The 24473-nt window shown below is 57.8% G+C and overlaps 1 protein-coding gene across 4 annotated transcripts; it reads left to right on the top strand.

Annotated features, from left to right (window-relative positions):
- On the top strand, nt 1-21585 carry RNF4 (ring finger protein 4). 4 transcript variants are annotated; one of them, XM_053672378.1, is made up of 9 exons: nt 16-211; nt 1024-1152; nt 10646-10807; nt 11852-11966; nt 13940-14019; nt 18010-18073; nt 18440-18599; nt 19098-19146; nt 19599-21585. In XM_053672378.1, the coding sequence occupies exons 3-9, from the start codon at nt 10799-10801 to the stop codon at nt 19746-19748; spliced, it is 627 nt and encodes a 208-aa protein (XP_053528353.1). In that variant the 5' UTR covers nt 16-211; nt 1024-1152; nt 10646-10798; the 3' UTR covers nt 19749-21585. The 4 variants fall into 4 exon arrangements, 3 of the variants coding, with proteins under 3 accessions (XP_053528352.1, XP_053528353.1, XP_036982733.1); XM_053672377.1 differs by lacking the exon at nt 1024-1152 and having other exon boundaries at nt 1-211; XM_037126838.2 differs by lacking the exon at nt 1024-1152 and having other exon boundaries at nt 21-211; nt 18064-18073.
- The last annotated feature ends 2888 nt before the right edge of the window (nt 21586-24473 follow it).

Below are 24473 nucleotides of genomic sequence, written 5' to 3'. Positions count from 1 at the left end.
ATATACCCCCTTGACTCTGTAAAACGCGGGAGTAGAGGCGGAGGCAGCCAATAGAAAGGCCGGGTAGGCGGAGCTGAGGCCTCCGGAGCGGAAGTGGATTGCAGTTGAGGCGGCGGCGTCTGGTTGGAGTGCTTCTCCTCAGCAGCTTCCGAAGCTGCTTCCTGATTCAGACGCGTCTGCTGCGGCTCCTGCGAGACCAAGCCAGTTCCAGGTAAAGCCAGGCTTCTCGGGAAGGGAGCAGCAGGCCAGGGCGGCAGATACCGGGTTTGGGTGGGTTCGCGGCCTGCAGAGGCCTGGGTGCTGCGGCCGACCCTGCTTGGGCGTCAGGACGCCAGGCCGGGCCTTCCCCGGGACCGCGGAGCCGGCGAATCCGCCCGCTGTCCGCGCGGCTGTACGAGTCCCGTTCGGTGCGGGCAACAAAAGTGGGGCGGCCTCACCGTACGTCTCGTCTGCGCGGGCGGGCAGCGGACGGCTGCGGGCAGTAGCTAGAGTGGGGAAACCGAGGCTGAGAGGGGAAGGGATGCCCACAAGGTCACTCGGAGAGTCGGGCGGGGCGGCCCAAAGAGAGGGGCATCGGGCCGTTCGCGGGAGACTTGAGCAAGGTTTTTGTTCCTTGCTGACGCCGCCCCCTTTGTGTGCGCAGGCTGATCCCCCGCGCCTCCTGTGGGCTTGCAGGGGGCGGGGGCCCGCACTGGGGGCGCCCAGCTAGGGCCTGAGTTTGGTAAATCCCCAGCTTCCGGTCGTTGGCGATCCGTGATTGCTGCGGCGCAGGCCCGCCCCCTGGGCGCCTGTGGACCGGTTCCTGAAGGTTAATCAGCGTCTTAACGCCGAAGCTTGAGACCCGAAACTGCGGGGAATGCCGCCTTCCCTTTCGACCCGTCGAGAGAAGGGGAGAGCTCTGTGGCTGGAACGGCTGGAGCCTGCGGTGGCAGTTTTGGCGGGTGGGGTGGGTTTTGTGCTATCCTTGAACGTGTCCACTGACGTTCCCTGTCATACCTTTGTTCTGCCTCTGCGCCCATCCAGCCCCTGGAGCCAGGCTCGGGGTCGCAGCCTGCATCCCTGTGGCCAGCTCGGGCCGCCCAAGGTCACTCGGCCAGCTGGTAGACTGCAGGACCAGGCCTTCGAGTTCAGTGACGAGTTTGGGGGCCTCTGGTAACGAAGGACTTTTCTTTCTTCCTTTTTTGTTTGTTATGGGGGCGGGAGGGACATTGGTATTGGTTTTGGTATAATGTTTGAATTTGAGGTGAAATGGGAACATTCAAATAGAAAATTGTGTTGCAGGTTGTTTGTATTGCCTGCATTTGAGCCTCCGACTCTGATTCTTTTTTTTTTTTTTCTTCCTTTATTTAAGAATTACATTCTTTAATGTTCCAATCAGTACATGTTTGAGGTCTTCTGTGTGCCAGGCTTCCTGCTCAGGGCGGGTGCAGCAGTGGACAAAATAAGCCTGGCACAGGCCCTGGGGGGCAGAGCAGTGAGGGTGGAGGTGAATGGGCGGGGATGTGGGAGGTGGAAATAGAGATTGTCAAGCTATGGGTCTGGAGGGAACAGTGGGAACCTGGTCACAGAAGGTCTTTGGCATGCTTTTCCATGGAGGAGTTCAGAGTTTATTTTAAAACCAGATGGGAAGTCACTAAACTGACTTCTAAGCAGGGAAGTGACAGGGTTAGATGTGTCTTGCAGAGCAGTCACTGGGCTGGGGGAAGGGAGCGAGGTCAGTGGCCTCAGGGCAGGTCGGGTGAGGACAGAGTAGCCAGGACCAGGTAGCTGGTGACTCACTCTTCCCTGAAGGACTGTTAGCGAAGCCTGAGCCCAGTGGCCTCTGCCTGGGACCCCTGGAGGAGATTGGAGGTGCTGCTCTGCCGGTCCGTGCACAGGGTGGCTGGTCTGCATGCTGGGTGAGAGTGGGCTGGTGTGCCCTGAAGGTCTCTCCATTGTCTCTCTGTGAGACAGCGGGCTGCATCTTTCCTGGTCCCCGAGTTCAGAACCTTTGGAGGATACGGCAGGGCTGGCGTACTGAGATGGGACTCCGTACACTCATGTGCTCGTCCGACTGGTCCTTTCTCATCAGCGATTCCCCGGCAGGACTTGGAGAGTTTAGAGCAAGGCACTGGGGGTCTCCTCTCTGAGGAGGGAGGCCCAGAGCTCTGATGCTCAGGTAGGGTCCCAATGTGAAGAGACAAGGGGTTGACATGGAAGCTGCATTCCTGGGGCCTGGACTTCCTTTGCCAGTGGTGTTTCCAGATGTGACTGGGATTGGCACTTCATGGAGCACCACGTCACGCAGCATAGGGGAGGCCTGGGGAGGCGTCCAAATGAGGGTCATCGTAGCCTGTTGTGCGAAAGAGAAATCGTGACCATTGGCTCTCCTGGAATATTCTTTCTAAACCACATGGTCTGGTATACCCACGCGGATACCCCCAGACAACAAATACATTGGCTGGACGTATAGATTATCTGACGTGCACGAAGTTACAGTAAAAACCTGGTCTGCTAAAGGTCATTATTAACAGATTGCACATTCCTGTTTTGGAATTGTAACCACAGTTCTTCGAGGAATGGGAGGCAGTTGTCTGGGTCTGTGTGTGATCTGCCACATTGCTGGTGAGTAGCATCTCGCGCGCTCCTCTGTTACAGACCAGCCAGCCGGGCGCTGTGCTGAGCATTCGAGGTCCCACAGCACGGGAGGTCCGGCGGTTGCTGCTCTCTGTGACACAGTTAACAAGCAGGCCCACCAGCTTCTGGGCCTCCGACTCCGGCATCTGTCTTCCCTTCTCTAGGCCTGGGCATCTGCATTTTCCCAGCCAGTGTTTCCAGTAGCTTCAGGCAATGAGGACTGTTCAAAATTGGGGGGGGCGGTGCTTTTTCTTTTCTGTTCCTTTTTCTTTTGAAGTGACATCTGTTCAGGAGGGGTCTGATTACAGAAATCCTCACGAAACCCAATTTTCAGCCACTGCACAGTGTTCCTGAAGCCTGCTGCTCCTGAGGAGTCCCCACCCAGCCAGGATGGCGGTCCTGGGGTGCGGGCACCTCACCTCTCATGCCCGCTCCTGCAGTTCTGCTGCAGGAGTAAAACTTCCAGCACCTTCTCTACCCCCACCCCACTATGACCACCTGTCTGAGTCTCCCTTTCTGTCCTTGTAGTGACTGTTTTTACTTGGAGTGTAAGGCTCCGTTGCCTCCACTCAGCCTCTCCCCGACCCCCAAAACATTGAGCCCTCTCTTCCGATGAGCTTGGTAATTTGATTTCAATGGGAAAAAAAATCATTTTGCTGACTTGTCTGTGTTGAGGGCTGTGCTGAGAGTAGGGGATGCTGGGAAAACTGTTTGACTTCCAGCCGTGTCTGTCATGCTGAGTGAGGCAGGAGAAGCGGTTCAGTCAGTAGCAGCAGCGCTTTGAGGCCAGCCTTGGAGGGTGAGCAGGAGCTCCCCCGCGTGGGCGGGTGGGGGGCCTGGCAGCTGGCACGGTGCTGAGTCAGGAAGGCCATCGGGATGCCTGGAGTCGGGCAGTCAGTGCTGCTTCCCGTGCTCGCTGGGGTGAGGGTCGTGGCTGCAGGGACTGGGCGTTGGAGCGCAGATTGAGTCTGTGTACGAGACGTGTACGGGGACGGCCAAACTTCCTTTGGTTTTCCCCCCCATATGACAGCTGTAGTAGCACTCAGTTGTCTTTAGCTTCTTTTCTTTTCTTTTTTTTAAAGATTTTATTCATTTATCTTTAGAGGGGGAGGGAAGGAGAGAGGGAGAGAAATATCAATGTATGGTTGCCTCTCGGGCGTCCGGGCGTCCCCTGCTGGAAACTGGCCTGCAACCCAGGCATGTGTCCTGACTGGGAATCGAACCGTGATCCTTTGGTTCACAGGCCCGCGCTCAATCCACTGAGCCACACCAGCCAGGCTAACTTCTTTCGAAGTGATTCTCTCTTTTTTTTTTTTTTTTTTTAGATTGTATTGTGACAGCTGTCATATCAGCGTGCGTTTAAAAATTTATTAAAATGGGTGAATTTCTGTGCAGCCATTTTAATATTGCAGATGGAAGAAAATACCCAACAATTTTGGCGTATTCGTTATTATTTCAAGAAAGGTAAAAACTGCCCTGGCTGGTGTGGCTCAGTGGATTGAGCACTGGCCTGCAAACCAAAGAGTCACCAGTTCGATTCCCAGTCAGGGCACGTGCCTGGGTTGTGGGCCAGATACCCACTTGGGGATGTGTGAGAGGCAACCACACATTTATGTTTCTCTCCTCTCTCTAAAAATAAATAAATGAAATCTTTTTTAAGAAGAAAGGTAAAAACTGAAATGCAAAAAAAGGTTTGTGCAGGGTTATGGAGAAGGTTCTGTGACTGATTGAACATGTCAGAAGTGGTTTGTGACATTTCTTGATACTGCTGACATTTTGGTCAAACAATCTTTTTCTGTGGGGTTAAAACTAAATGACTTTTCGGCCAACCCAATACTAGGTGGACACAGAACTGAATTCAGCTGAGCCAACCGCGCGCTCCTCAGACTGTCCACACCTCCTAGCACCAGCCACCTGGATTGGTGTGTGCTCTGGGCCACGCCCATGCACACCTGGTGTCGTGCTTCACCTGCTTCCCCATGCCTCGCTCCCCCACGAGTGCCGCTGGGAAAGCACTGTGGTTATTGTGGTGTCGTGCCTTTCTTAACCATTTAACCTGTGTGTGTTGTTGGCAAAGTTGTTGAGTGTTGGGACCATAATTCCATTTTCCCCCATAATCTTTGGGTTTTTTGTACTGGTTGGCGCTTTTTACAACATACATGTCTGTAACTGCAGATGAGACCAGAAAGGACAGGGAGGGGAGGGGATTTGAAGCCATGGGTGTGATCATTTCCGGACATTTGCAGTACTCCTGGGGCGGGGGGGGGGGGGCTGGTGGGCTTTTTTAATAGCTACCCTGTGACGCCTCTAGCTTCCTTGGGCCCACTCAAAGGTCTTCCTAGTGCTCCGGTCTGCCTTTTCTGGTTGTGTGAGGGCGCCCCTGGCTCAGAGTTTGCTTGGTGGGAGCAGAGGACTGCTGGGGAGCATCTGGATGCGGGCCTCTGCTGCTGCCTGCCGGCCGTGGGGGTCCCACTGCTCAGACTAATGCCCGTGGACTGTGGGGTTTGGTGGCCAGCTGCTCACCGGCCTGTGGTGCGTCTGCCTGGGAGTGGAAGGGAGAGACCAGTGCTCCCATGCTAATGAGGGGTTCTCCCTTTCCCGCCCCGGGCTTGTGCCTTGGCTATTTGCAGTGGTTCTAGACTCCCTCCACCTCACCCCACCCTGACCTGTCCCCGGTCGACAGCTCTGTAGAAGCAGTTCAGCGCCCGGCTGGCTTTCCCTGCTGCAGGTGCGGCGCTCTGCCGCGTCCACACAAGCAGTGTGCCCGCCTGCTTTGAGTTTCCTGGCCGCTGTGGTCTTGACCCTGGGGAGGGGTGGGGGCTGCTGGTGGCCTCCACACCTGACCTTGCTTTGCCCCCTTGGTGTTTGGCATCATTTCGGCCTCTGGAAAAGGGCCTTTAGCATTCCATTCCATCACCCTTGCTCCTGGCCCTCAGGAATTGCTGTATTTGTGTCACCAGCCCCCCAGTTCCCAGGCCACCATGCCTGAGAGAAAACTAAAAGTTGGGTGGGGGTCAGAGGTGGCGAAGCCACCAGCTAGCTGGGCCTCTGGTGACCCAGAGGACCGCCTCCCCCCCCCAAGCAGCAGTGGAGGGGCAGGGCGCTGGCTCCCACCTGCCAGAATGGGCTGGGCTTGGTGTCTTTTACTGCGGTGCCCAGTTGTGACAACCCTCCCCCACAGTGACAGATGCTCCGAGGCTGTCAGGCCCTGAGGTGCCCCCCAGGCTGCCGGCTTCACCCACAGACCTGTCAGCTCGCCACGCGAGGGGCTCGGCTGCAGAGACATGGGTGCGAACAGGGTGGGGGAGCCAGGTCGGCTGTGCCCACTGCGGAGCATTTTCGAGTATTTGATAGAACCTGTCCGTTTAAAATGTCTAGAGAAGGAGTGTTAGGTGAAGTTTATTTTTAGTTTTGTGGTTGTGGTAAAATCGCACATCACAGAGACCGTTTGGACCACTTCTGATGGGTAGTGGCAGGAGGTGCACTCACCGCCCGACACCTGCAGGGCCTTTTTACCCTTCCCAGCCCCGCCTCTGTCCTCCCCCAGCCCCGCCCCCAGCCCCTGGCAGTCACCCTTCCGCTTTCTGTCTCTGGGTTGGGTGGTTCTCTGTAGGTGAGAGGAATTACGCAATATTTGTCCTTTTGTGTCTGGTTTCACTGAGCTTAATGTCTAAGAGGTTCATCCATGTTGCAGCGTGTGTCGGAATTTCTTTTTAAGGCTGAAGAATATTTTTATCGGTACTGATTTTTCTCAGGTTTTTGGAGAGCTGGCATTCATTTTCATTCTAGACACTTGCAGCTCGAGGCCTGAGCCTCAGGCAGAAGGAGAGCCACCTCATTCAGGGCCAGCTGCTCTCTGTCTCCAGTGGGGGCAGGAGGTGGTCCCTGGCGGTCCTGTGCCTGGGAACCACTGAGCAGCGGTGAGGCCTTCGCCTCTGGTGCTCCTCTCAGGCCTCTGGGACTGTGCTGGTAGCTTCCTTGGGGTCACAAGGTGAGCCTGTGGAAGGCCTGTTGCTGTCTCTCCGAGCACGGTTTGCTGCCTTCTGCTCTTGCCAGACCACACAGCACCCCAGGAGAGGGCAGTGGGCAAGGCTGCCGAGCCTGCTTTTGGAATGAGCGCCTGGGAGGAGGGCCAGGAGCGGGCGTTCCAGTTCTCCCTGGGGTTGGAGGTGTGCGGTGCTCGGACGCTCGTCCCTCAGGCATAGCACGCAGTCATTATTTTATTGACCAATCGTCTTTCCACTTACGGTTCACGCTTGGTGTCTGCTAGGTCCCCACTCCGTTTCTGGAGCAGTGCATGACCCACAGCAGGTGCCTGTGTGGGGGTGTCGGCTTAGTCAGCTGGTGTGGCTGCCTGCAGGGTGCTAGGGACCACCCTGGACACCTGCGTTCTGCATCCCTGCCCCATGGAACAGCTGCAGGGTGAGGGATGTGCTCCACACTGGAGATGGCAAAGCGAAGGTGTGGAGGGCCAGTACTCGTGGCGGGCTCCCGGGCTCAGACTGCCCGCTGCGTGGTGCGGCTGTTTGCCACGCACCTTCTTCTGATAACACACCAGAGGCTCCTGCGTTTCTTAAGTACGAAGGCCTAGTTGTTGGTGTGACGGTGACATAAAATTCTATTCAAGAGAGTTCGAAATGAAAGTTACTGCAGGTTGTGCTGGGGACTGGTCCGTCGCCAAAGGCATTCAAGCAAGCACCGCACAAAACAGTCCTTGAAAGATTTTGCTTTTAGTATGTATTTTGTAACCCTGATTTTGAAGTTTCGTTTATGGACGTACTTAAAATAACATGGGGATGATTCTAAGTTTATGGTTAGAAAGGGGGGGTGTCAGCTAGGCAGTACCTGATCAATCGGGTGGCAACCAGGCATACATGAGGGCCTGCATGTCCGCACACCAGTTCCCTGCAGGAGAGCACGCTGGGGACACCTGTGAGTCGGCGTTGCTTCCCCATGGGGACCCGTGTGGGGAGTGAGCCCTTGGGTGGTGAGGGTGGTAGTAGCGGTCTCCGCCGCCCTGGCGTGGTGTGAGAGTTCCGTGTGCCCCTGGGTGAGGCCCCTGGACAGCAGTGCTGTGAGATGCTGGGACAGAATCTGCCTTGTCTCACCTGGCTGGTTTCCTCCTGCCCAGTGCGCTTCCATCCATGAGGTCTGCAACATACACAGCCATGTCCACACTGTGTGCAACACGTGAGCGTGCATGTTGCACTCTGTGGGGTCCCCTCTAACAGCAGTGGGATGGTGGGGTGGCTGGGAAATCTGAACAAACACAGCAAGTACCAGCCTCCGCCACACCTCCTGCCATCCAGCCGGGCACCTCTGTTCCTTCCAGACTGTGCCACCACCTCCAAGCTGCACAGGCTGCATCTGCCACTGGCCCCTGGAGCACACAGGAGACACAGTCTCTGAGTGTCTGAAGGAGGTCTCTCTGTCCAAGGCCCTTGACTGTCCCCAGGGTCGTGTGGGTCAGGAGCTGAGCCCATCCTGGGTTCTCCCATCCACCACACAGGGCAGCGTCTGGGGCATCTTCTGCCCTCTGTGTGCCCCACCCACCTGCTTTATTTCTTGAAGAACCCCTCACTTTGGGCCTCGTTTTCTGTGTCAGTGCTCCAGGCAGCCCTGCTTGACCCTCAGTACAGAGCTTCTTCTGCTTGGTTACTAGTGACCAGCTTCCTGAGGCTGCTCGATGGCCTCGTCCTGGCCTTCGCCCCACCTGTGTGTTCTTTCAATTTAATTGATTTATTTTTAGAGAGGGGAGGGAGACAGACGGAGAGACACATGAATCAGTTGCTTCTCACACGCCTCCAACTGGCGATCTGGCCCACAGCCCAGGCAGGTGCCCTGACCGGGAACTGAACCAGTGAATATTTAGTCCGCAGGCCGGCACTCGGTCCACTGAGCCACACCAGCCAGCAGCCAGGCCCCGCCTGCTTTCTTTCTTCTTGAGATGCTTGCTTTTGTCTTGCCGTGTCCATGGGTGGCTCAGGCTTGTTTCTGACTCTCCATTCTCTTCACATGCTCCTCTCTTTCCACGTGCCTCCCCAAACTGCGCACGTTCTGCGATGTCTGCTCCCATCCCGCTGTCTCTGGAGCCTTCCAGCCGCCTGCAGACCCGCCTGCCCTCAGCATCTGCCCCTTCACTCCCTCCCCAGCCCAGTCCCCGTGCGTGGAGACCTCTGGTTCTGTACGGGCGCCCTGTTCTGAACCCAGGCTGTGACGTACACTAGCTGTGGTCTTTGGGCAAGTCCCTTTCTCCTGGAGGTCATCCTCAGCTCCCTGTGTGGGGAAGGGTGGCCGCACAGAACCTGCCTCCTCCTCTGGTGAGAGGAGGGTGGCAAGCGATGGGGTTGGGAAGTGCATGCCTTGCACACAGTGACGGTGGCCTCTGAGGTGTGGCCTGTGTGCCTGGCAGGACCCCAGAGCCTTTTTGATTGGTGAGGTCGACCTTTCCCACAGTGCAGTCCCTGCCACACGTATCCCTTCCGTGTCCCATGCTGGTCTGCTGGGAATGCCCCTTCTCCCCACTGCCCCTTCCGGTGGAATCCTGCCCCTTCCAGCTTCCTATGCCTGCTGGCCACTGGCCTTTGCCATCCCCCAAAGAAAAACAGATTGGGAATGAATTGGTGGGTGGCTGGCCTTGGTGCCTCTGGTGTGGGAGGCTGTGGAAGTGCTGGAAGATGGTGCCAAGGAAGCGCCAGGGAAGCAGGATGTGCACTTGGCTCTGAAGGCAGCCCCGAGGCCGATGTGGCCCTGGTGGAAAAGCGTCCGATGCCCTGGTGTACAGAGCAGACCTTCTCCAGCGTCTCCTGGCCCTGTGCTCCGTTCACACGTGGCATACCTCCATCACTTGGCATGCTGGAGCTGGCGGCCAGTTTACTCACCACTGTGTTCTCAGGGCAGGGGCTGTGCAGGTAAGGAAGCGAGATGGGGGGCTTGCAGCACCAGGCGGGGCTGTGCAGTGGGTGGTGCTGGCCGAGGCGGCGGCGGAGCCAGTCCATAGCCTGGACTATGCGCACCCTGCCCCACCTGCTCCTGCCGCCCTGTCGTCAGCCAGTCCTGCGGCTCGGAGGAAGCATGGCACAGGCAGGGCTGGTGCCCAGGGTCACGGGGAGAGTTCGGAGACGCTGGACAGCAAGGCCCGCTTGTCTCCACTCTCTGTGCTTAGGAGTGAGGACTTGACTGGGGCCCAGCGAAGGCTGTTGTGCTCAGAAAGGTGGGGGATGGTATGGTCTGGGTGCCCGGGTTATGCGGTTTGCTGGGGTGGTGGCCTCTGAGGCAGTACTGTCAGCATTGCCTGGAGTATATCAGACATGCACAGTTACAAGCCCACCCCCGGCCTGCCGAATTGGAAGCTCTTCCATGGGAGCTTGGGGCCAGCCCGAGTTTGAGAACCAGAGTCCTGATCCAAACCACTGACAACTGTGACTGGGCCACCACAGAGCTGCCTCCTCGTTTGCGCCCTTGTCCACTGCCTCTCTGACACTAAGTGGGCCGTGGTTGGCTGCCTCTTCCCAGTGAAACCCAGGGCCCCTCCCTCTGCAGCGTCCTTGGCACCTTCTTTCTCTGCCCTTCCCAGAAGCTCCTGCTCGGCTACACCAGCCACACTCCTGGTTCTTCCCACTCAGCTGTGCGCACAGGGTGAATCAGTGGGTGGCCCTTGTCTCTGCTTTTAGTCCTTTTATCCAGAGGAGGACAGTGGCGTCATGGGCAGAGCCAGGGGCCTCCTGTGGCTCTGCTCCAGCCAGGGAAGCTGTGTCCCTTCCCATGGCGAGGAGTGGGTGCGGTCACACGTGGCAGTTTGATTCTCTCGTCTTTTCCCAGCAGCTGTCGTGGTTTCAACAGCCAGCATGGTAACAGGGTCTCAGGCTTTGAGATCTGTGGCCCTGCATCCTACAAGAGTTCTTGCTTCCTAAGGGGAAGGTGAGGTGAAGGACACACTGCACGATGCCCCCTGCTGGTGACCAGGAGAACAGAATGTGGTTGAAGGTGCAGGTGGCATGTTCATCAACTTGATGTCTTTGTGTTTCAGAACTTGACGGTACGGAGAGGTCTGCACGGCCCCAGATCCCTATGCTGGCCAGAGGATGAGCAGGTAGTGGCCGTGAGCAGTCGAACGTTCAACGTCCCTGCACACCTTGGTTCAGGTCACTTCCTTCTCTGTAGATTGCAGCCCAAGAGCACCATGAGTACGGTGAGTTTTGTCAGCCCAGGAGTTTATTTTCAAGGCTGAGCAACTACCTTGCTCCGCATGGCACATTAAGATGCTTCTAAGCACCCCAGTTTGGGACCTCCTAGGACTTAGAGCAGTGTGCGCGCCGACCGGCCCAGTGTCTGGGCGGTGTTCTGAGGGCGGCCTACGGGGTGGCGGCGGAGGCTTGGGAATTCTGTGCCCAGGGCGGTTGCCGGTGTGCTTGGACGCTAGGGCTCCGGCGTTCCGTGGTTTCTGCTGTCTTTGCCCTGTGTGGTTCTGCGTCCAGTGTGAGCGTCGTGGTAAGGGTCCTCAGCGAGAGGTCTCCAGCCCTCAGAGACCATGCCTGGCATGTCACTGTGACAGTGGCCGTGAGATCTCTCGGACTGCAGAGGCAGCTCTGCTCCGGTGCGGCCCAGACGTCACGAGACCCCATGGGCTCCAGGGAAGGTTGCCTGAAGGTCCTTCCTGTCTGCGCCCCATGGCGGGGCTCTCTGGTGGCCCTGGGGACAGGCTGAGAAAACTCTGGTTCCTTGAGTTGGGTGGTGGGAGGTGCTCTTAGGGCTGAACCCCACTTGCTGTATCCTAGGAGGTCAGAGGCCAGAGGTCAGATTTCTGCAAGGAAGACCTGCTTTCCTTGGTCAGTAGAAACTGGGAAAACTGAAGGTCTTTGGGCTAAAGACAAAGTGAGGCCAAACACAGATTTTAGGAAGGGAGGTCTGTCCCTGTGATTAAAAGGGAGTTCCCGCCAAATCCTGACCTGGGCCATAGGCCTCCATAGAGGTGAGTGTCTTGCATTTTTGCCAGATGGGTTGATGAGCGAGTTTTACTTTCAAGGATTTACATTCGCTGTGTGTTATGGATGATTCATCTCTAAACCCGCAGTGTCTGGAGCCTCCTGTGTTGGGAGGACCTGCCCTGGGCCTGCTCCCTGCTCCTCCTTCCTGGTGCGTGGGCCCTTTTTCAGGGCCGCCCTGCTCGCAGCCCTGCCGAGCCCGGTCATTCAGGACTAACTCGAGTGTCCCTTGTTGGTTCTGGTGCCCTCAGAGGAAGCGCCGAGGAGGGGCTTCGAGTTCTAGACCAGCCCAGAAGCGAGCTCGGGAAGTGGCCTCCACCCTCGAGACGACTCTAGAAACGGAGCCCATTGAGCTCGTGGAAAGCGGTAAGGTGGCCGGGGACACGGCGATGTAAGGTGTGGGAGGGCACGGCTGCACCGCTGGACCGCTGGGCACCTGACGTTGCTGCCTGTCAGCCCCGTGCCTCGGCCTCCCGTGCGGACCCAGACATGGTCACCCTGCTGCAGAGCTGTCCGGAGGCCGCAGCGGGTCGCAGCAGTGGCACAGGCTGACTGGGTGTCTCTGTTTTCTTCCTTCTTTTTCTTCTCGCCCTGGTGACTGCCCAGCCCCCACCCTGTTACTCTGCCTCCAGCCCTGTCCCTTCCATCCGCTCTCGACACCATGGTGGGAGTGGTTCTCCTTATTTTCTGAGCTGACCCAGTCTCTGCCCTGCTTGCCCCCCGCTGCCTGCCCAGTGCCCTCAGGACAAAGTCCCGATTTCTCCCTGGGACTCGCAAGCCCTCCAGGACGTGCCCGCCTGGTCCTCGGCCTTACCGAGCACTCCACATAGTGGCCTCGTGAACTCTCCGATCAGTGCCTTTCCACGACTCACAGGCTCAGTCTTGCCTGTGTCACCACTTCCCACTCCCTGGAGCAGAGCTGCCCCGCTGTCGCTGCAGGACTCCCATGGGTCTGAGCCAGCTGCTCACTGGCGGACCGACCGCTCGGCCTTCGGGGTGGGGGAGACTGCCCCCTGCCCCAAAGTGTATCTACAGTTTGTGTGGCCTCGTAAGCGCTCAGCTTTCTTCTTCTCTTTTTCATTAAGACAGAAAATTGCCCCAAAAGGCAAATGTGTGGCCAGAGCTGCCTGTGTTGGAAGGCGTTTGGTGTAGGCAGAGGCCAGGAGACTTTTCCCCACTGGCTGTTCTGGGAAGCGGCAGGTGGCCTGAGTGGAGTCTCTTTGCTCTGCATATATTAAAATTATTTTTGTAGCCATGTTGCCTGCAAGCTGACTTTAAGAAGAAGCAACTTGTCTGAGATACATTTCGTGGGGCCTTCAGAGAGGGAGGTTCTCAGTATTGTCTCTGGTCTCTCCTGACCCCAAACCATGAGTCCTAGAAAGCGCAAGAGCCTGGGACCTTGGCCTGCCCACCCCAAAGCTGACGCCCGGGCCTGCACATCCTGCTCTTTCCAGGAGAGGCCAGAGTAGGGGCTGCTCCCTGCATCTCCCGGGGGGGCTTGGAGCTCGAGCCTGGGGAAGGCACGGGGCTGCAGGCACTGGTGGCCTGTGAGAGTCTCCGTTTTGTTTGTAAAAGCCAAAAACCAGAAAGAGGAGGGTTCTGGAAACGATGGGACATCAGCATGTGGACTGTGCTTCTGAAAAGAACTTGGTCATTTTGTGTAAATTACATCAGACATTTCTCATACAGTGTGTTTTTATTCCTGTGACTTCTAATACATGAAAATAAAACTTCCTGAATATGCTAAACATATTACAAGTCACTTCCCCCAAATATTAAGCAAGTACTATTTCTGAACGTTCTACTCAATTTTCTGATGTTGACAATGACAGAAGAACATGGGCGTGAGTTTCCTATTGGCATATGGGACTGGAATTGTGTCCGCCCTTCACATGGGTCCTAAGTGCCAGGAGCTGTTGGGCACACGCTCCTCCCCGCTTGGCCTTGTGCTCACATGAATGCCGCAGTGGACCCGAGGGCTCAGGGCTGGCCCCAGGCCAGGCCCGTCCCAAGGAGGAGGGCCCCGAGCTGAGCGTGTCCGCTGCCCTCCCCATCTGTCCCTGCCCCTCCTTGTGAGGGAACAGGTGTGGACATGGAGGCCTAGCCGCGTGGCAGTGCAGGGCCACGGGGATGGGGGTGTGCGTGTGCCTGTCCAACCACGGGCTGCCACTCAGCAGCACTGGGAAGGGTGTCCATGGCTGTCCTTCAGGATGGGGTTGGTCCTGTGCTTTCTGCACTCTGCCCCTCGGGGGTCGGGCCGGAGTCGGGCTCTCATCGCCTTACTAGTGTGGTCAGCGTGCTTTCTCCCCTGACGTGTGCTGGAACGCTTTGTTTTGAAGCTGGAGATGAAATAGTGGACCTCACCTGTGAGTCGTTGGAGCCCGTGGTCGTTGACCTGACACACAGCGACTCTGTTGTGGTAAGCCCTGAGTCGGGATGGGGGGGGCTCAGGCGGTCCCCTGAGCGGGGGGATGGTCAGCTCTTCTTGATAGGACCCCTGGCCAGCACCGAGCCCTGAAGGCCATGTACACGGTGGAGGTTTGCACTCAGTGACGAGCCCATGACAGAAGATGGTTCAGGAAAGTCCGCTGCAGTGGGTTTGCTGCTGGTGTGCCCTTGACCTTTCCTCGGCCGGGCACAGAAGCCCTGGGGCCTTTCTCTCTTCAGTGCCTAAGTGTATACCCTGTGCCAGCTGTGCAACCCCTGCCGTCTGGGTCAGTTGGGTGTCAGGACTAATGGGTGCTAGCCTCGAGTGTCTGGCCCCCAGCCGGTACCCGGAATCCGGCGTGCGCCTCTAAGTGGAGAACAGGGTGCCGGCTCTGCACTGCGGGTGCCTGGAGGAGCCATGTGGGAGGCTGCAGGTGCCCCCTTTTGGTGGCGCCGGGTCTGGACTCGGGCAGGAACTTCGGCTTGAGAGGAGACCTGGGCTGGTCCCCTGCGGGTGGGGGTCTGCCGGCCCACAGACCTGCGTCCTCGGGTGGCCTTCCTCTCCCAGCAGCTCTCTAGCGCCTCCGGGGGCCCGCTCGGTGCTGGCATATAGGGTTAGACTGACCAGCTTTGAAACCACCGGGCTGTCCTGTTGTGCGTCAGTGTCCGTGTTGTCCTGTCCCCACCCCCATCACAAAGGAGAAAAGCAGCGTCCTTTCCTTCAGCTGTTGGGCTGCCCCTGCAGCTGGGACGGGGCTCGGGTCTCTGGCCCCTGCAGAGGGGTGGCAGTTGCCTGGAGACGAGCTGGGACTTCTAGAGATGAGTTGGAGTGGGCGTGGCTGGCACTGGTCCCCGTCCACGCCTGGTCAGTGTTCTGTGGCCCATATGGCACGCAGCATGGCTGCCAGTCCCCGTGGCGCCCAGGGGTCCTAGAAAGGTCACTGAATTTGGCACCTTGGCTGAAACCTGCAGCCTCCTCGCTAACACTTCAGACGGCAGGCGCCAAGTTCTTCCTTTCTCCAAGGCTCGGCGTGCCGGCCCCGGGTGAGAGAGAGGGGACAGGCTCTGCTGCTGCACCCCGCTCCCTGCCGCAGGCGGAGGACAGTGGCTGGCCCTGTTGGGCACGAACCCCCATCATGGCGTCCTGGTGACAGCTGTCTTCAGGCCCAAACCCCGCACCCCAGAGCCAGGGCGGCCTCCAAAACGTGACTCGGGCCGTGTTTCCAGGCCCCGAGGATCGCCACACAGTAACCAGCAGAGGGGAAAACGCTCCAGGCTGACGTCTCTTGCAGGCACTGCCGCAAAAATAGGGTCACTGCTGCGTCCCAAGGTGTCTGCCTGTGCCTGTGGGGGAGTCGGTCCTGCTTCCCAAAGAGGCTGCACCAGCGCGGGTGCACGTCGCTGCTGGAGGACCTCACTGCCTTGACCCTTGACTTCCAGCCTGGCTGGTGGGGCCCGGCCGTGCCCGCGGCGCTTGGGGTCCGCCTGCCGACTGCTGTGGGGACTGAACACCCTCGTGTGTGTGTGTGGCCGCGGCCCTCGCTCTTTGGCGAAATGCCTTTGGAATTGCTACAGGTTTTTTGTACTTATTTTATGTAGAACTTTAAAAAATAGCTGAGGAAGTTAAACTGCAACAAAGCATCCGCTTTGTCTTTTTAACAGTGAGGCTTTTTCCTGCGCATTTTTCCATTTGGTTTTTCTTCATTGTCCTGTTCTTTAGGAATTTCTTAGTGACAAGGGTGAGCCTGTCACTAAGCATGAGCCTGCCGCCTGTTAGGTTTTGTACTCAGAGGTTTCCTCTTTCTGGCTAATACACAGAGGTTTTCGATTTCGGCAGGGTCGGATATTGATTGTTGGAGGAAAATTTCCTACTTAGGAAAAACATGTGCTGTGTTCCCCAAGATCATTGTTTTGTCCTTCACCCGCAGGTCTGTCGTGCACGTGAGCTGGCTTTGGTGTGCAGCTGGGGGGCGGTCTGCAATGCTCTCAGGGAAGTCGGTGCTCCCTGGGGTGGCTTTGCAAGTCCCTGTGGATTTGTCCCCAGGTCGGAGCCAGTTTGGGTTCTGTTGAAAAATGGCATTTTAACGTTTGCTTTTTATCTGAGTGAGAACGGTGACCTTGGCTCATTCCAAACCTGAGAGACTCTGTGTATGTTACGGCTTCGGCTACGGGGTGTTGGTTTCTCCCTTCATCCTGGGACATTCCCCTCTGTCTCCCATGTGACTTGGGTTCATCTGGGTTGACTTGGGAGCCTGCCGTCTGGCGACGACTTCCTCCCTTTCTCTTGTTGGCCTGGGGATCCATCAGTTCAGCATCGCCCTCACGCCATCCTCCTTACGTGTCGCTAGGTTCCCCAGGGCCCTGGAAAGCCAGGCACCATCCGTAGGAGAAGGGCTCGTCCTCCCCACCGTGCAGCGGCCCGTGCAGCACGTGTCAGCGCTGGCAGGTGCTGTGAGGCTCCCCTGTGCTTCAGAGCCCGAAGGGGACTGGCCTAGGGTCAGTGTGTTGAGGCAGCTGCAGCACCGGGCACCCCTGCATCTGACTGACCGCTTAGCCTGGGTTGGGTCCCCAGCCAAGAGAGAGGGACTCTGGGCCAGCTCGATGCCCTTCTGACTTTGCGGCCCAGGCAGGGGCTGCTGAGTGGCTGTCATCTGTTTTGGCATTGGTGTCTTCATATCCTCCCAGCCAGCGGGGAGGCTGCAAGTTTATGCCACCCCTGCTCACTGATATGCTCCTGCCTGCAGTCCGCACTCCTGAAGCCCTGGGGCTTGGCCCGGCCCGTGTCCTGCCAGCTGAGCACCGAGCTGCCCATGGGGCCGCAGCCTGGAGCAGGGCGTCTCAGAGCCCTGTGGTCACAGCACCATCCGTGGGTGTAGGGAGGGTGTGGCACGGCCGAGCCCAGGCACCATTCTTTTCTGCTCTCTTCTTCGAGCTGTCCTGTTAAAGGTGGGGACAGCCCGTCATCCCTGGTGAGGGGGGCTCTCCAGTCACTGAGTGTGGAGCTCCAGCATGTGCCAGGTCTGTGGGGACCAGTCTGCATGCTGCAGGGGCTGGTGGCGCAGCCCCCTCTCTGAGCTCCCACTTGGCCCTGCCCCGTCGGCCCATCTCCCAGGCCTCACACGGACCGTGCCTCTGCCCACCCATGCTTGTCTGCTAGTAAACATGACCCTGATGGCTGTCCCCCAACCTTGTGACAATTTCACCGTCACACTCGGCAGCCCCACGTGTGGGCTTCGTGCTGCCGCTTCCTGGGACGGCCAGTTGTGCCCGTCGGGGTTACACCAAGTCCACTCTACTTGTTCCGAAGCAGAATTGGGTGTTATCCATGGCAGCAGGCACCTCCTGTGGAAAGGTGGGGGAGTGACCCTCATTGTCTCAGCCTTGACCCAGTGTGGGGGCTGCTGGCCCAGGTCAGCCAAGGAGAGGGCAGTCAGCTTTCCCAAGGGACTGGGCCCACAACATGCCGAGAATGTGTCTATGGCGGGTCCCAAAGACACAAGGCCGCGAATTCGAGAGAGCTGTGACCTGGTTGGAGACCACTGTAGCAGAATGGGTCTGGGTGGAAGTTCTGTGGGCCTCCAGGGTGCAGAACTGTATCCGCCTCGGTGCTGCGGGCTGCTCTCAGCCAGCCCTGCACACCTCCTGTGCGCTGGCTGTTCTTACTGCCGTCTGAGCACGGGGGCCCTCCGCCCTCTCGGCGCCCCGTCCTTGGTGGTAGCCACCTGCAGTCAGGTTCTTGTCATTGGCAACTGTGGAGCTGGTCTTGGGCTCTGTGTGCCTGGTGCCCTGGGGTCTGGGCCTTGTCTCCCTTCGTCCTCACAGCAGCACGGTGGGCAGGGGCCACTGGGGACTCTGTCCTCAGCAGAGGAAGCTGGCGGCTCCCGAGGGTGCATGGTCATCCCTGGTCATGTGGCAGCAGCCCCTCAGCTCCCCGGGGGTTTTGCATGTGAAATAAGTGCTTTGTCATTTCCGTGTCCAAAAGATGCAGCATGTTTTACATCACACTGATTCTGTCTTTTCTTCTCCTTTTTCAAAGATCGTAGACGGTGAGTAGTCTCCCTTTCCTGGGTTTGGATGGCCAGCCGGCGTGCGGTAGGATGCGAGAAGGCCAGGTGGGAGGGTTCCGGTGGTGATGTGGTGGTCAGGCCAGCCGGTCCTGTGCTTGTGGAGGAGTGCACTCCTGGCATGGGCTGCAGGCCCGCAGCTCGGGCATTTGCTCTCCTCAGGGATGGACTTCTGGCAAGACGAGGGGAGCCTCTTCAGGGCTGGGCAGGACCTCCTGGGGTAGGGGTGGCTGGGCGTGGCGGCCAGTCTCTCTGCGGTCTGGGGTTGGCCTATCCACGGCGGGAAAGATGGTGGTGTGGGTGGTGGGCCGGGGAGACCCCTGTCCTGAGCTCAGACTCACGTTTCAGAAAGGAGGCGGCCACGGAGGACCGCCAGGCGGCCGCGCCAGGACCACGCCGACAGCTGTGTGGTGAGCAGTGATGACGAGGAGCCCTCCAGGGACAGGGACGTGTATGTGACTACACACACTCCCAGAAACACCAGGGAAGAGACATCTCCAGGGCTCAGGTATCTTCACGCCCACCACCCTGTTGCCACCGCTCTTCTGGGGGCAGGCTCCCTCTCCAGGAAGCCTCTTGCCACCAGGGACTTCCTTGGTCCTTGGCGTGGGATCTCCTTCCTCCTCCATTTCCCGGGGGGTTGGGGCAGGGAGTTAGATGCACTGGGCCTTTAGCCAGTACCGTGAGCCTGGGCCCTGGGAGGGATTGTTGAAGTCTCTCCCCGGCTGCTGGGTGCAGGTGGGGCTGGCGCAGAGCAGGGCTCAGCTGTCAGCGCTGTGACCAGGGGGCGCTAGGTACCTAGAGGCTGGGGCGGGCCACACACGGCAACTCAGGTGTCTGCGCCTTCTGTTGTCCCCTGCTCTCGCGGCCCCGCTGATCCCTGTGGGGTAGCTGGCCTTCCTGTGAGTCCCCAAGAACCCGGGCCAAGGCAGGCTCGGGATGCTCTTGAAGGGGACTGGCCACACACATGGTGGCCCCGCGCACTGACGGGAGCACTGTGTTCTAGGCCCTCCGGCACGATCAGCTGCCCCATCTGCATGGACGGCTACTCAGAGGTAAGCAGGCCCAGCAGTGGCCTTCCTGCTCTGTGGGATGGACAGATGAGTGAGGGCCCTCTCGTTCGGTGGGACCCGACGCTGCTCACCCAGTCCCGCTCCAGCTGGTGCGTGGCTTGCCCTGCTTCTGTGGGGAGGGAGAGCACACTGGCTGCGGGGCCCTGCGGCCTTCCCTCTGGCTCCCGTGTTCCCCATCCTGGCCCAGGAGAGCCTCCCTGAGTTCCGCGGGGCTGGAGCCACACCCCACTGTCCCACTGCGTGCTTCCACAGCAGCGGTGACCTCTCTGGGCCTGCTGGCTCGGGTGACCGGGGCCCCCTGGGCTGCCGCTGCTGGGAACCCTTGGTCCTGCAGACCACCACTTGCCACACAGGGCTGGCGCCAGTGGGACTCTGGGGCAGCTGTGGCCCTGGGACGGGCACGCGTGAGGGCTGTTGCTTCCGCTGTCCCCTAGATTGTGCAGAACGGACGTGTCATCGTCTCTACGGAGTGTGGCCACGTCTTCTGCAGCCAGTGCCTCCGAGACTCCCTCAAGAATGCCAACACTTGCCCGACCTGCAGGAAGAAGATGAACCACAAACGCTACCACCCCATTTACATATGAGGTGTGGGGGACTGCCGGGAGAGGGGACAGGCAGCGACAGCCGGCAGGACCGCCCTGCGGCCTTCCGCGGGGTATTTGCCTCCAATCTCCTGAGCTCACAACGACAGTCTTACAACCAGTGTCTGCCACACAGACTGTTTTTCCGTCTCCAGCCCTCCGAGAGCCTCTCGTTAGCCCCAGCTTGATGCCGGGGAGCGGGGTCTGCGTCTCTCTGCTCCTCGGGGGCTTGGTCTCCGGGCACCTGGGAGGTGAGAACCAGGGTTCGAGCCTCTTTCTGGAACCTGCACAATCGCCAAGACGTTTTCTCTGTCCTGACAGTTTGCCCAGCTGCCTCCTGGCGGTGTCGTCAAGGAGCTGGCCCCGGTCAGAGCGGGAGCAGGTCCACACAGCTCTCACGGGCACGCTACCTCGTCCCCGGCATCTGCCCGACACAGTGACCAAGCCAGACAGTCCCGGAAGCACCAACCACGGGACTTCTTCTTCCCAAGAGTCATTTGACTGTGACTCTGCCGACACCTTAGCAGTGACACGCAGGGACTTCTGCATGTGGAGAGCCCCTGCAGGGCCGCCCCCGACCCTAAGGAAGAAATGTGCAATAATGCCGTCTACCCACAGCCTGGGAGGGCAGTGCCGTCAGGGGCCCTTGGTCGGCGGTGCCTGTGGCCCAGTGCCTGCCCCACCCTGTCACCGTCTGCTCTCAGGAACTGGCCGGGCCCAGAGTCCTCCACCTGGCGTGGGCCCCGCCTGCGGTCCGGCGGACTCTCTTCTCTGATGAAGTCCATCCTCTGTTTGCCACGTGCCCTCTGGTCCTCAGCTCCCGCTGCCCAGCGTCTCCTCGAACACGGACACTGGGAGGCGGTGGCAGTGTTTGTGGCCTTATCAGCCCACGTCCGCGCTGTCGCCCCGGCCGCAGCCGCCCCTGGTGTCAGAGGGCCTGGCCCGTGTGCCTGGCTGGGTCAGTGTTGGCCTTCTCACCCCCACGTTCATTCCAGAGTTTGCTCCTCTGGCCACTGGGGCGTTGACCCCTTGGGCTTGTGACTGCTCCGTAGTTGTGGTTGGCAGCGCTCAGCGGCCTCCCCAGGGGCCCAGCCGGCCCGTCCGCTCCCTCCACGGGCACGCGAGGCCTCGGCTCCTCCGGGTGGCTGCGCCGCCCCCTCCCGCCCACAGTGTGCCAGCCCACCTCCACCTCCGCACCCTCCTCAGGCCTCAAGCCACAGGGCAGCCTTGGCGCGCGGCACCGGCACAGCAGAGGCCCCGGTGTTGCGGCACCGACGGCCTTCGGACCCCTCTGGCGGAGCAGGGTGGGCTTCGTTCCCTCTAAATGGGGCTGAAGGAGCGTTCCTCTTCTGTGAAAAGTTCATTCTTCATGACGACTGTTGCGCTGTTTGGCTCACCTCCAGGCAGTGGGAGGGCAAGGAGTAGGGGAGGGCAGGACCTGCGTGTCCCGCCCGCCGGGCACTCTGCCGGGCACCCGCCCTCCGACTGACCACCTTCCCCCTGGGCTTCGTGGGAACACGCTCATCGCCTTCTGACAGCACCCAGACTTCAGGAGCCAGGATGACCACGCGGCCAGAATCTCTCGTTTTACGTTTAAGGACAGGTGGTGGATCATGGAAGTTGTATTTCCTCATAGTACATTCAATTGGGGGAAGATACATGGTTTCTACTCTTAAGAAACTGCAAAATAGGAAAAGTCGATAAGAAAAGCCCTCCCCCCTCCTCAGTGTACATATTACGACTCTTTCTTTGTTACGTTTAAACTTTATCCATGATGTCAGTCTGTTTGGATCCTCTGCTAGTGGTACAGATGGAAATAAAACCAATACTTTGAAACATAGCTTTTTTGTGTACTCATTTGCTGCTTGGCCTCATTTCTCTCCCCCTTTTGCTCAAGGGGTGTGATTGCTGTTCGCCTCACATGCATGTGCAGGGAAGCTGCTTGTCCGGCCGCCCACCCAGAAGCCATCCTGAGCGACCTGGGACAGAACCGCAGCCCAACCCTGGGCTCCTCGTTGAGCAGGCGCTTCAGCCCAGGAAGCAGGGTTGGGGCTTGCCGCTTGATTGGCCCAGTGCGGGGCAGTGCGGCTCCCCGAACCCCCAGACACAGAGATTGTCCCCCACGTGGGCATGGTGCCCCGGAGTGTGTGGTGTGCCGAGCAGTGGCCCAGGTGGGCAGTGTCAACGCGACCGTGATGGGCCAGGAACTCAGTGAGGGCAGAGCTTACCCTGGGGCTCCGTTGGCGACGGTCAGAGATGAAATGCAGTTCAGTGCTTGGCGAGCGTTGGGCAGGCTGCTGGGACTGGGCCCGGCTCTGGCCTGGAGTGAGAAACAGCCACATTGCTGCCCTGGATGCTCACTCACTGAAGGGTGGTCCGTAAGAGTGCGGAGCAGGGTGGACCCGTGCTCAGGGTTCAGAGGGTTGTATAGGGAAAGGAGGGGACGAGTGCGGGGCGGCCTCCCAGTAGGGGCCCTCTTGGACCACATACCTCCTGGGGACCCTTAACCCTGCCTCTACAGCCTGGAGCCAGGGGCCCCTCTGTCTTAGGCCAGCCCACAAGGGTGCATCCAGGATAAAGCAGGAGCTGCAGGTCCGCAGGCTGGCGCTGACTGGGGCCCCCAAGGCCGGCGAGGAAGGACTTTTCTAGGTTCCTTTTTCGAAATTTTTAACTTACAGATGGTGTCTTTCTTAACTAAAGTGATTGCTATTGCCATAAAGAAAGTTGGCTTTTGCCCTGGTGGGAAGCTCAGCTAGTGGGAGTGTGGTCCCAATGCACCAAGGCTGTGTGACCCCAGGGCACAGGCGGGAATCGACCCCCAGATGAGCCCATCAGCAGTGGGGCTAGAAATCAATGCCTTCTCCTTCTTTTCTCTGGAACCAGTAAGTTTAAGAGAAGTTTTTTAAAGAATGTCGGCTTTTGCATATAGTGTATCCTGTGTTCGTGCCTAGTTCTCATTCTAACAGGAACAAGGCTCTGTGGGGAGCACCTGAGCTGTTGCACTGTGGCATCTGACTCAGATAAAACTCCTAGAAAAGAACGCAGGTTCTGTTCTCCACCTTGACTGCCACCTCGCCTGGAGGGATCCGGCTTTCTTCTCCAATTCTTGACCCTTTCTTTGTCTTACTGAACTGCTGCTGCTTGCAGGACATTAATATGCAAAATGGTGTGGGCAGGTGTCTGCACGTTTCCGCGTTGTCACCAAGAAACGGGTTTACTGGAGGTTCTTGTTACGTGATTGTCAAGCTTCCTGGGTAGGGACTTGTCTGTTTCTGTTTCGTCACAAACGGATGTTCAACCTCGTAAGTTCTTCATCTGCCCCTCTTGAGACATCGTAGGATTCCGCACCCCCCCTCCCCCGCTTTTTCTTTTTTAAGATTTTATTTATTTATTTTTAGAGAGAAGGGAAAGGAAGGAGAAAGAGGGAGCAAAACATCAATGCACAGCTGCCTCCTGCACTCCCCCCACCAGGGACCCAGCCCCCAACCCGGTCATGTGCTCTGAACGGGAACCGAACCAGCGGCACCCGTCCCCCCTCCTTGGTTCGTAGCCCACTCTCAACCGACTGAGCTATGCCAGCCAGGGCAGGATTTACCCCCTTTAATCAGTTAGTACAGTGTGTTACGTGATTAGACTTGTGTGTGTGTGGCAGCCTTGCATTTCCAGGGTAGATCCAGCTTGTTCGCAATGTTTTGCCCGTCCGTAAATTGATTATTTTGTTTTGCTGTTGTGTGGTTGATGGTTTTTTAAAATCTGTGTTTATGAGTAGATTGACATCATTTTCTTAACACTGTCAGGTTTCGGTTTCAAAGTGAGGCCTGTTCATTCGGAGACACGGAGGGGCTTCCTCTCCAGACCTCACATGCGCGTTTTTTGCGCCTTGATGTTCAGTGGAGCCAAGCAATGAAACCTCTGAGCCGCTGTTTCCATTAAGGAAAGATTTTCAAGTTCTGATTGGATTTTTTAGAAAATGAGAACTATTTACATTTTTTAAACTCAGGTTTGTTAAGTTACGGTTTCTGGGAACCCATACTTTTCATCTCATTGCAAGTTTTTGGTATGAAATAGTTAATAAAATAGAGTTAATCTCTGCAGCATTTTTAAGGTTTTTTTTGAGAGAGGCAGGAGGGAGGTCATACTGTACGAGCAGGGCTTCTCTGCAGCATCTTTTTATCGCTAATGTTAATTTATGCCTTCCCTTTTGATCAGGTTTGTTAGACCTGTGTCCATTTTATGTTCTATACACATTACGTCCAGCATCCAGAGCCTGTGGTTCATTTCTGAAGTCTTTGTTGCTGACGGCTCTCACTCAGACGACTTCCTTCTTTGGGTGTTTTAGGAACTTTGTTCTTCTTACTGTGAGTCCGTGTAACTTGTACACTCTATGAAAATTCTTTGAGACCTGGATTGCAGGTGGGTTCCTCCGGAAAATATTCGCCTTTGCTTTTATGAGGTGTTGAAGGTTGTTACCAACTCAAAGCCAATAGAATTGCTTACCTAGCTTTCATACTGGGAAGTGTGGCGCACAAACACAGAGCTCACTCAGTTCGCTCAGGAGCACGGCTCAGCAGACCACCTTAAAGCGGGCCCCGCGACAGCCAGCTGTGACGAACAACACTGCCAGCACCTCAGGAGTCCCCTCCTCCTCACTCCCGTCAGGACGCTCTGCTTCTCCCCAAAGGTGATCGCTCATCTGACTTTTATAGAAATTACTCCTTCTACTGTCTG

This window comes from Artibeus jamaicensis, unplaced genomic scaffold (genome assembly GCF_021234435.1).
Source record: "Artibeus jamaicensis isolate MK-2021 breed Jamaican fruit bat unplaced genomic scaffold, CSHL_Jam_final contig_76, whole genome shotgun sequence".
NCBI classification, from domain to species: Eukaryota; Metazoa; Chordata; class Mammalia; order Chiroptera; family Phyllostomidae; genus Artibeus; species Artibeus jamaicensis.
The sequence above is the reverse complement of the archived record's forward strand: the minus strand, read 5'-3'. Positions and strand labels throughout refer to the sequence as shown.

Excerpts from the sequence above, each read along its gene's own strand:
- RNF4 (XM_053672377.1), top strand. Across the intron at positions 18,074-18,439 it reads TTTTTCAAAGATCGTAGACG|AAAGGAGGCGGCCACGGAGG; the intron begins GTGAGTAGTCTC and ends CTCACGTTTCAG. Across the intron at positions 19,147-19,598 it reads GCATGGACGGCTACTCAGAG|ATTGTGCAGAACGGACGTGT; the intron begins GTAAGCAGGCCC and ends GCTGTCCCCTAG.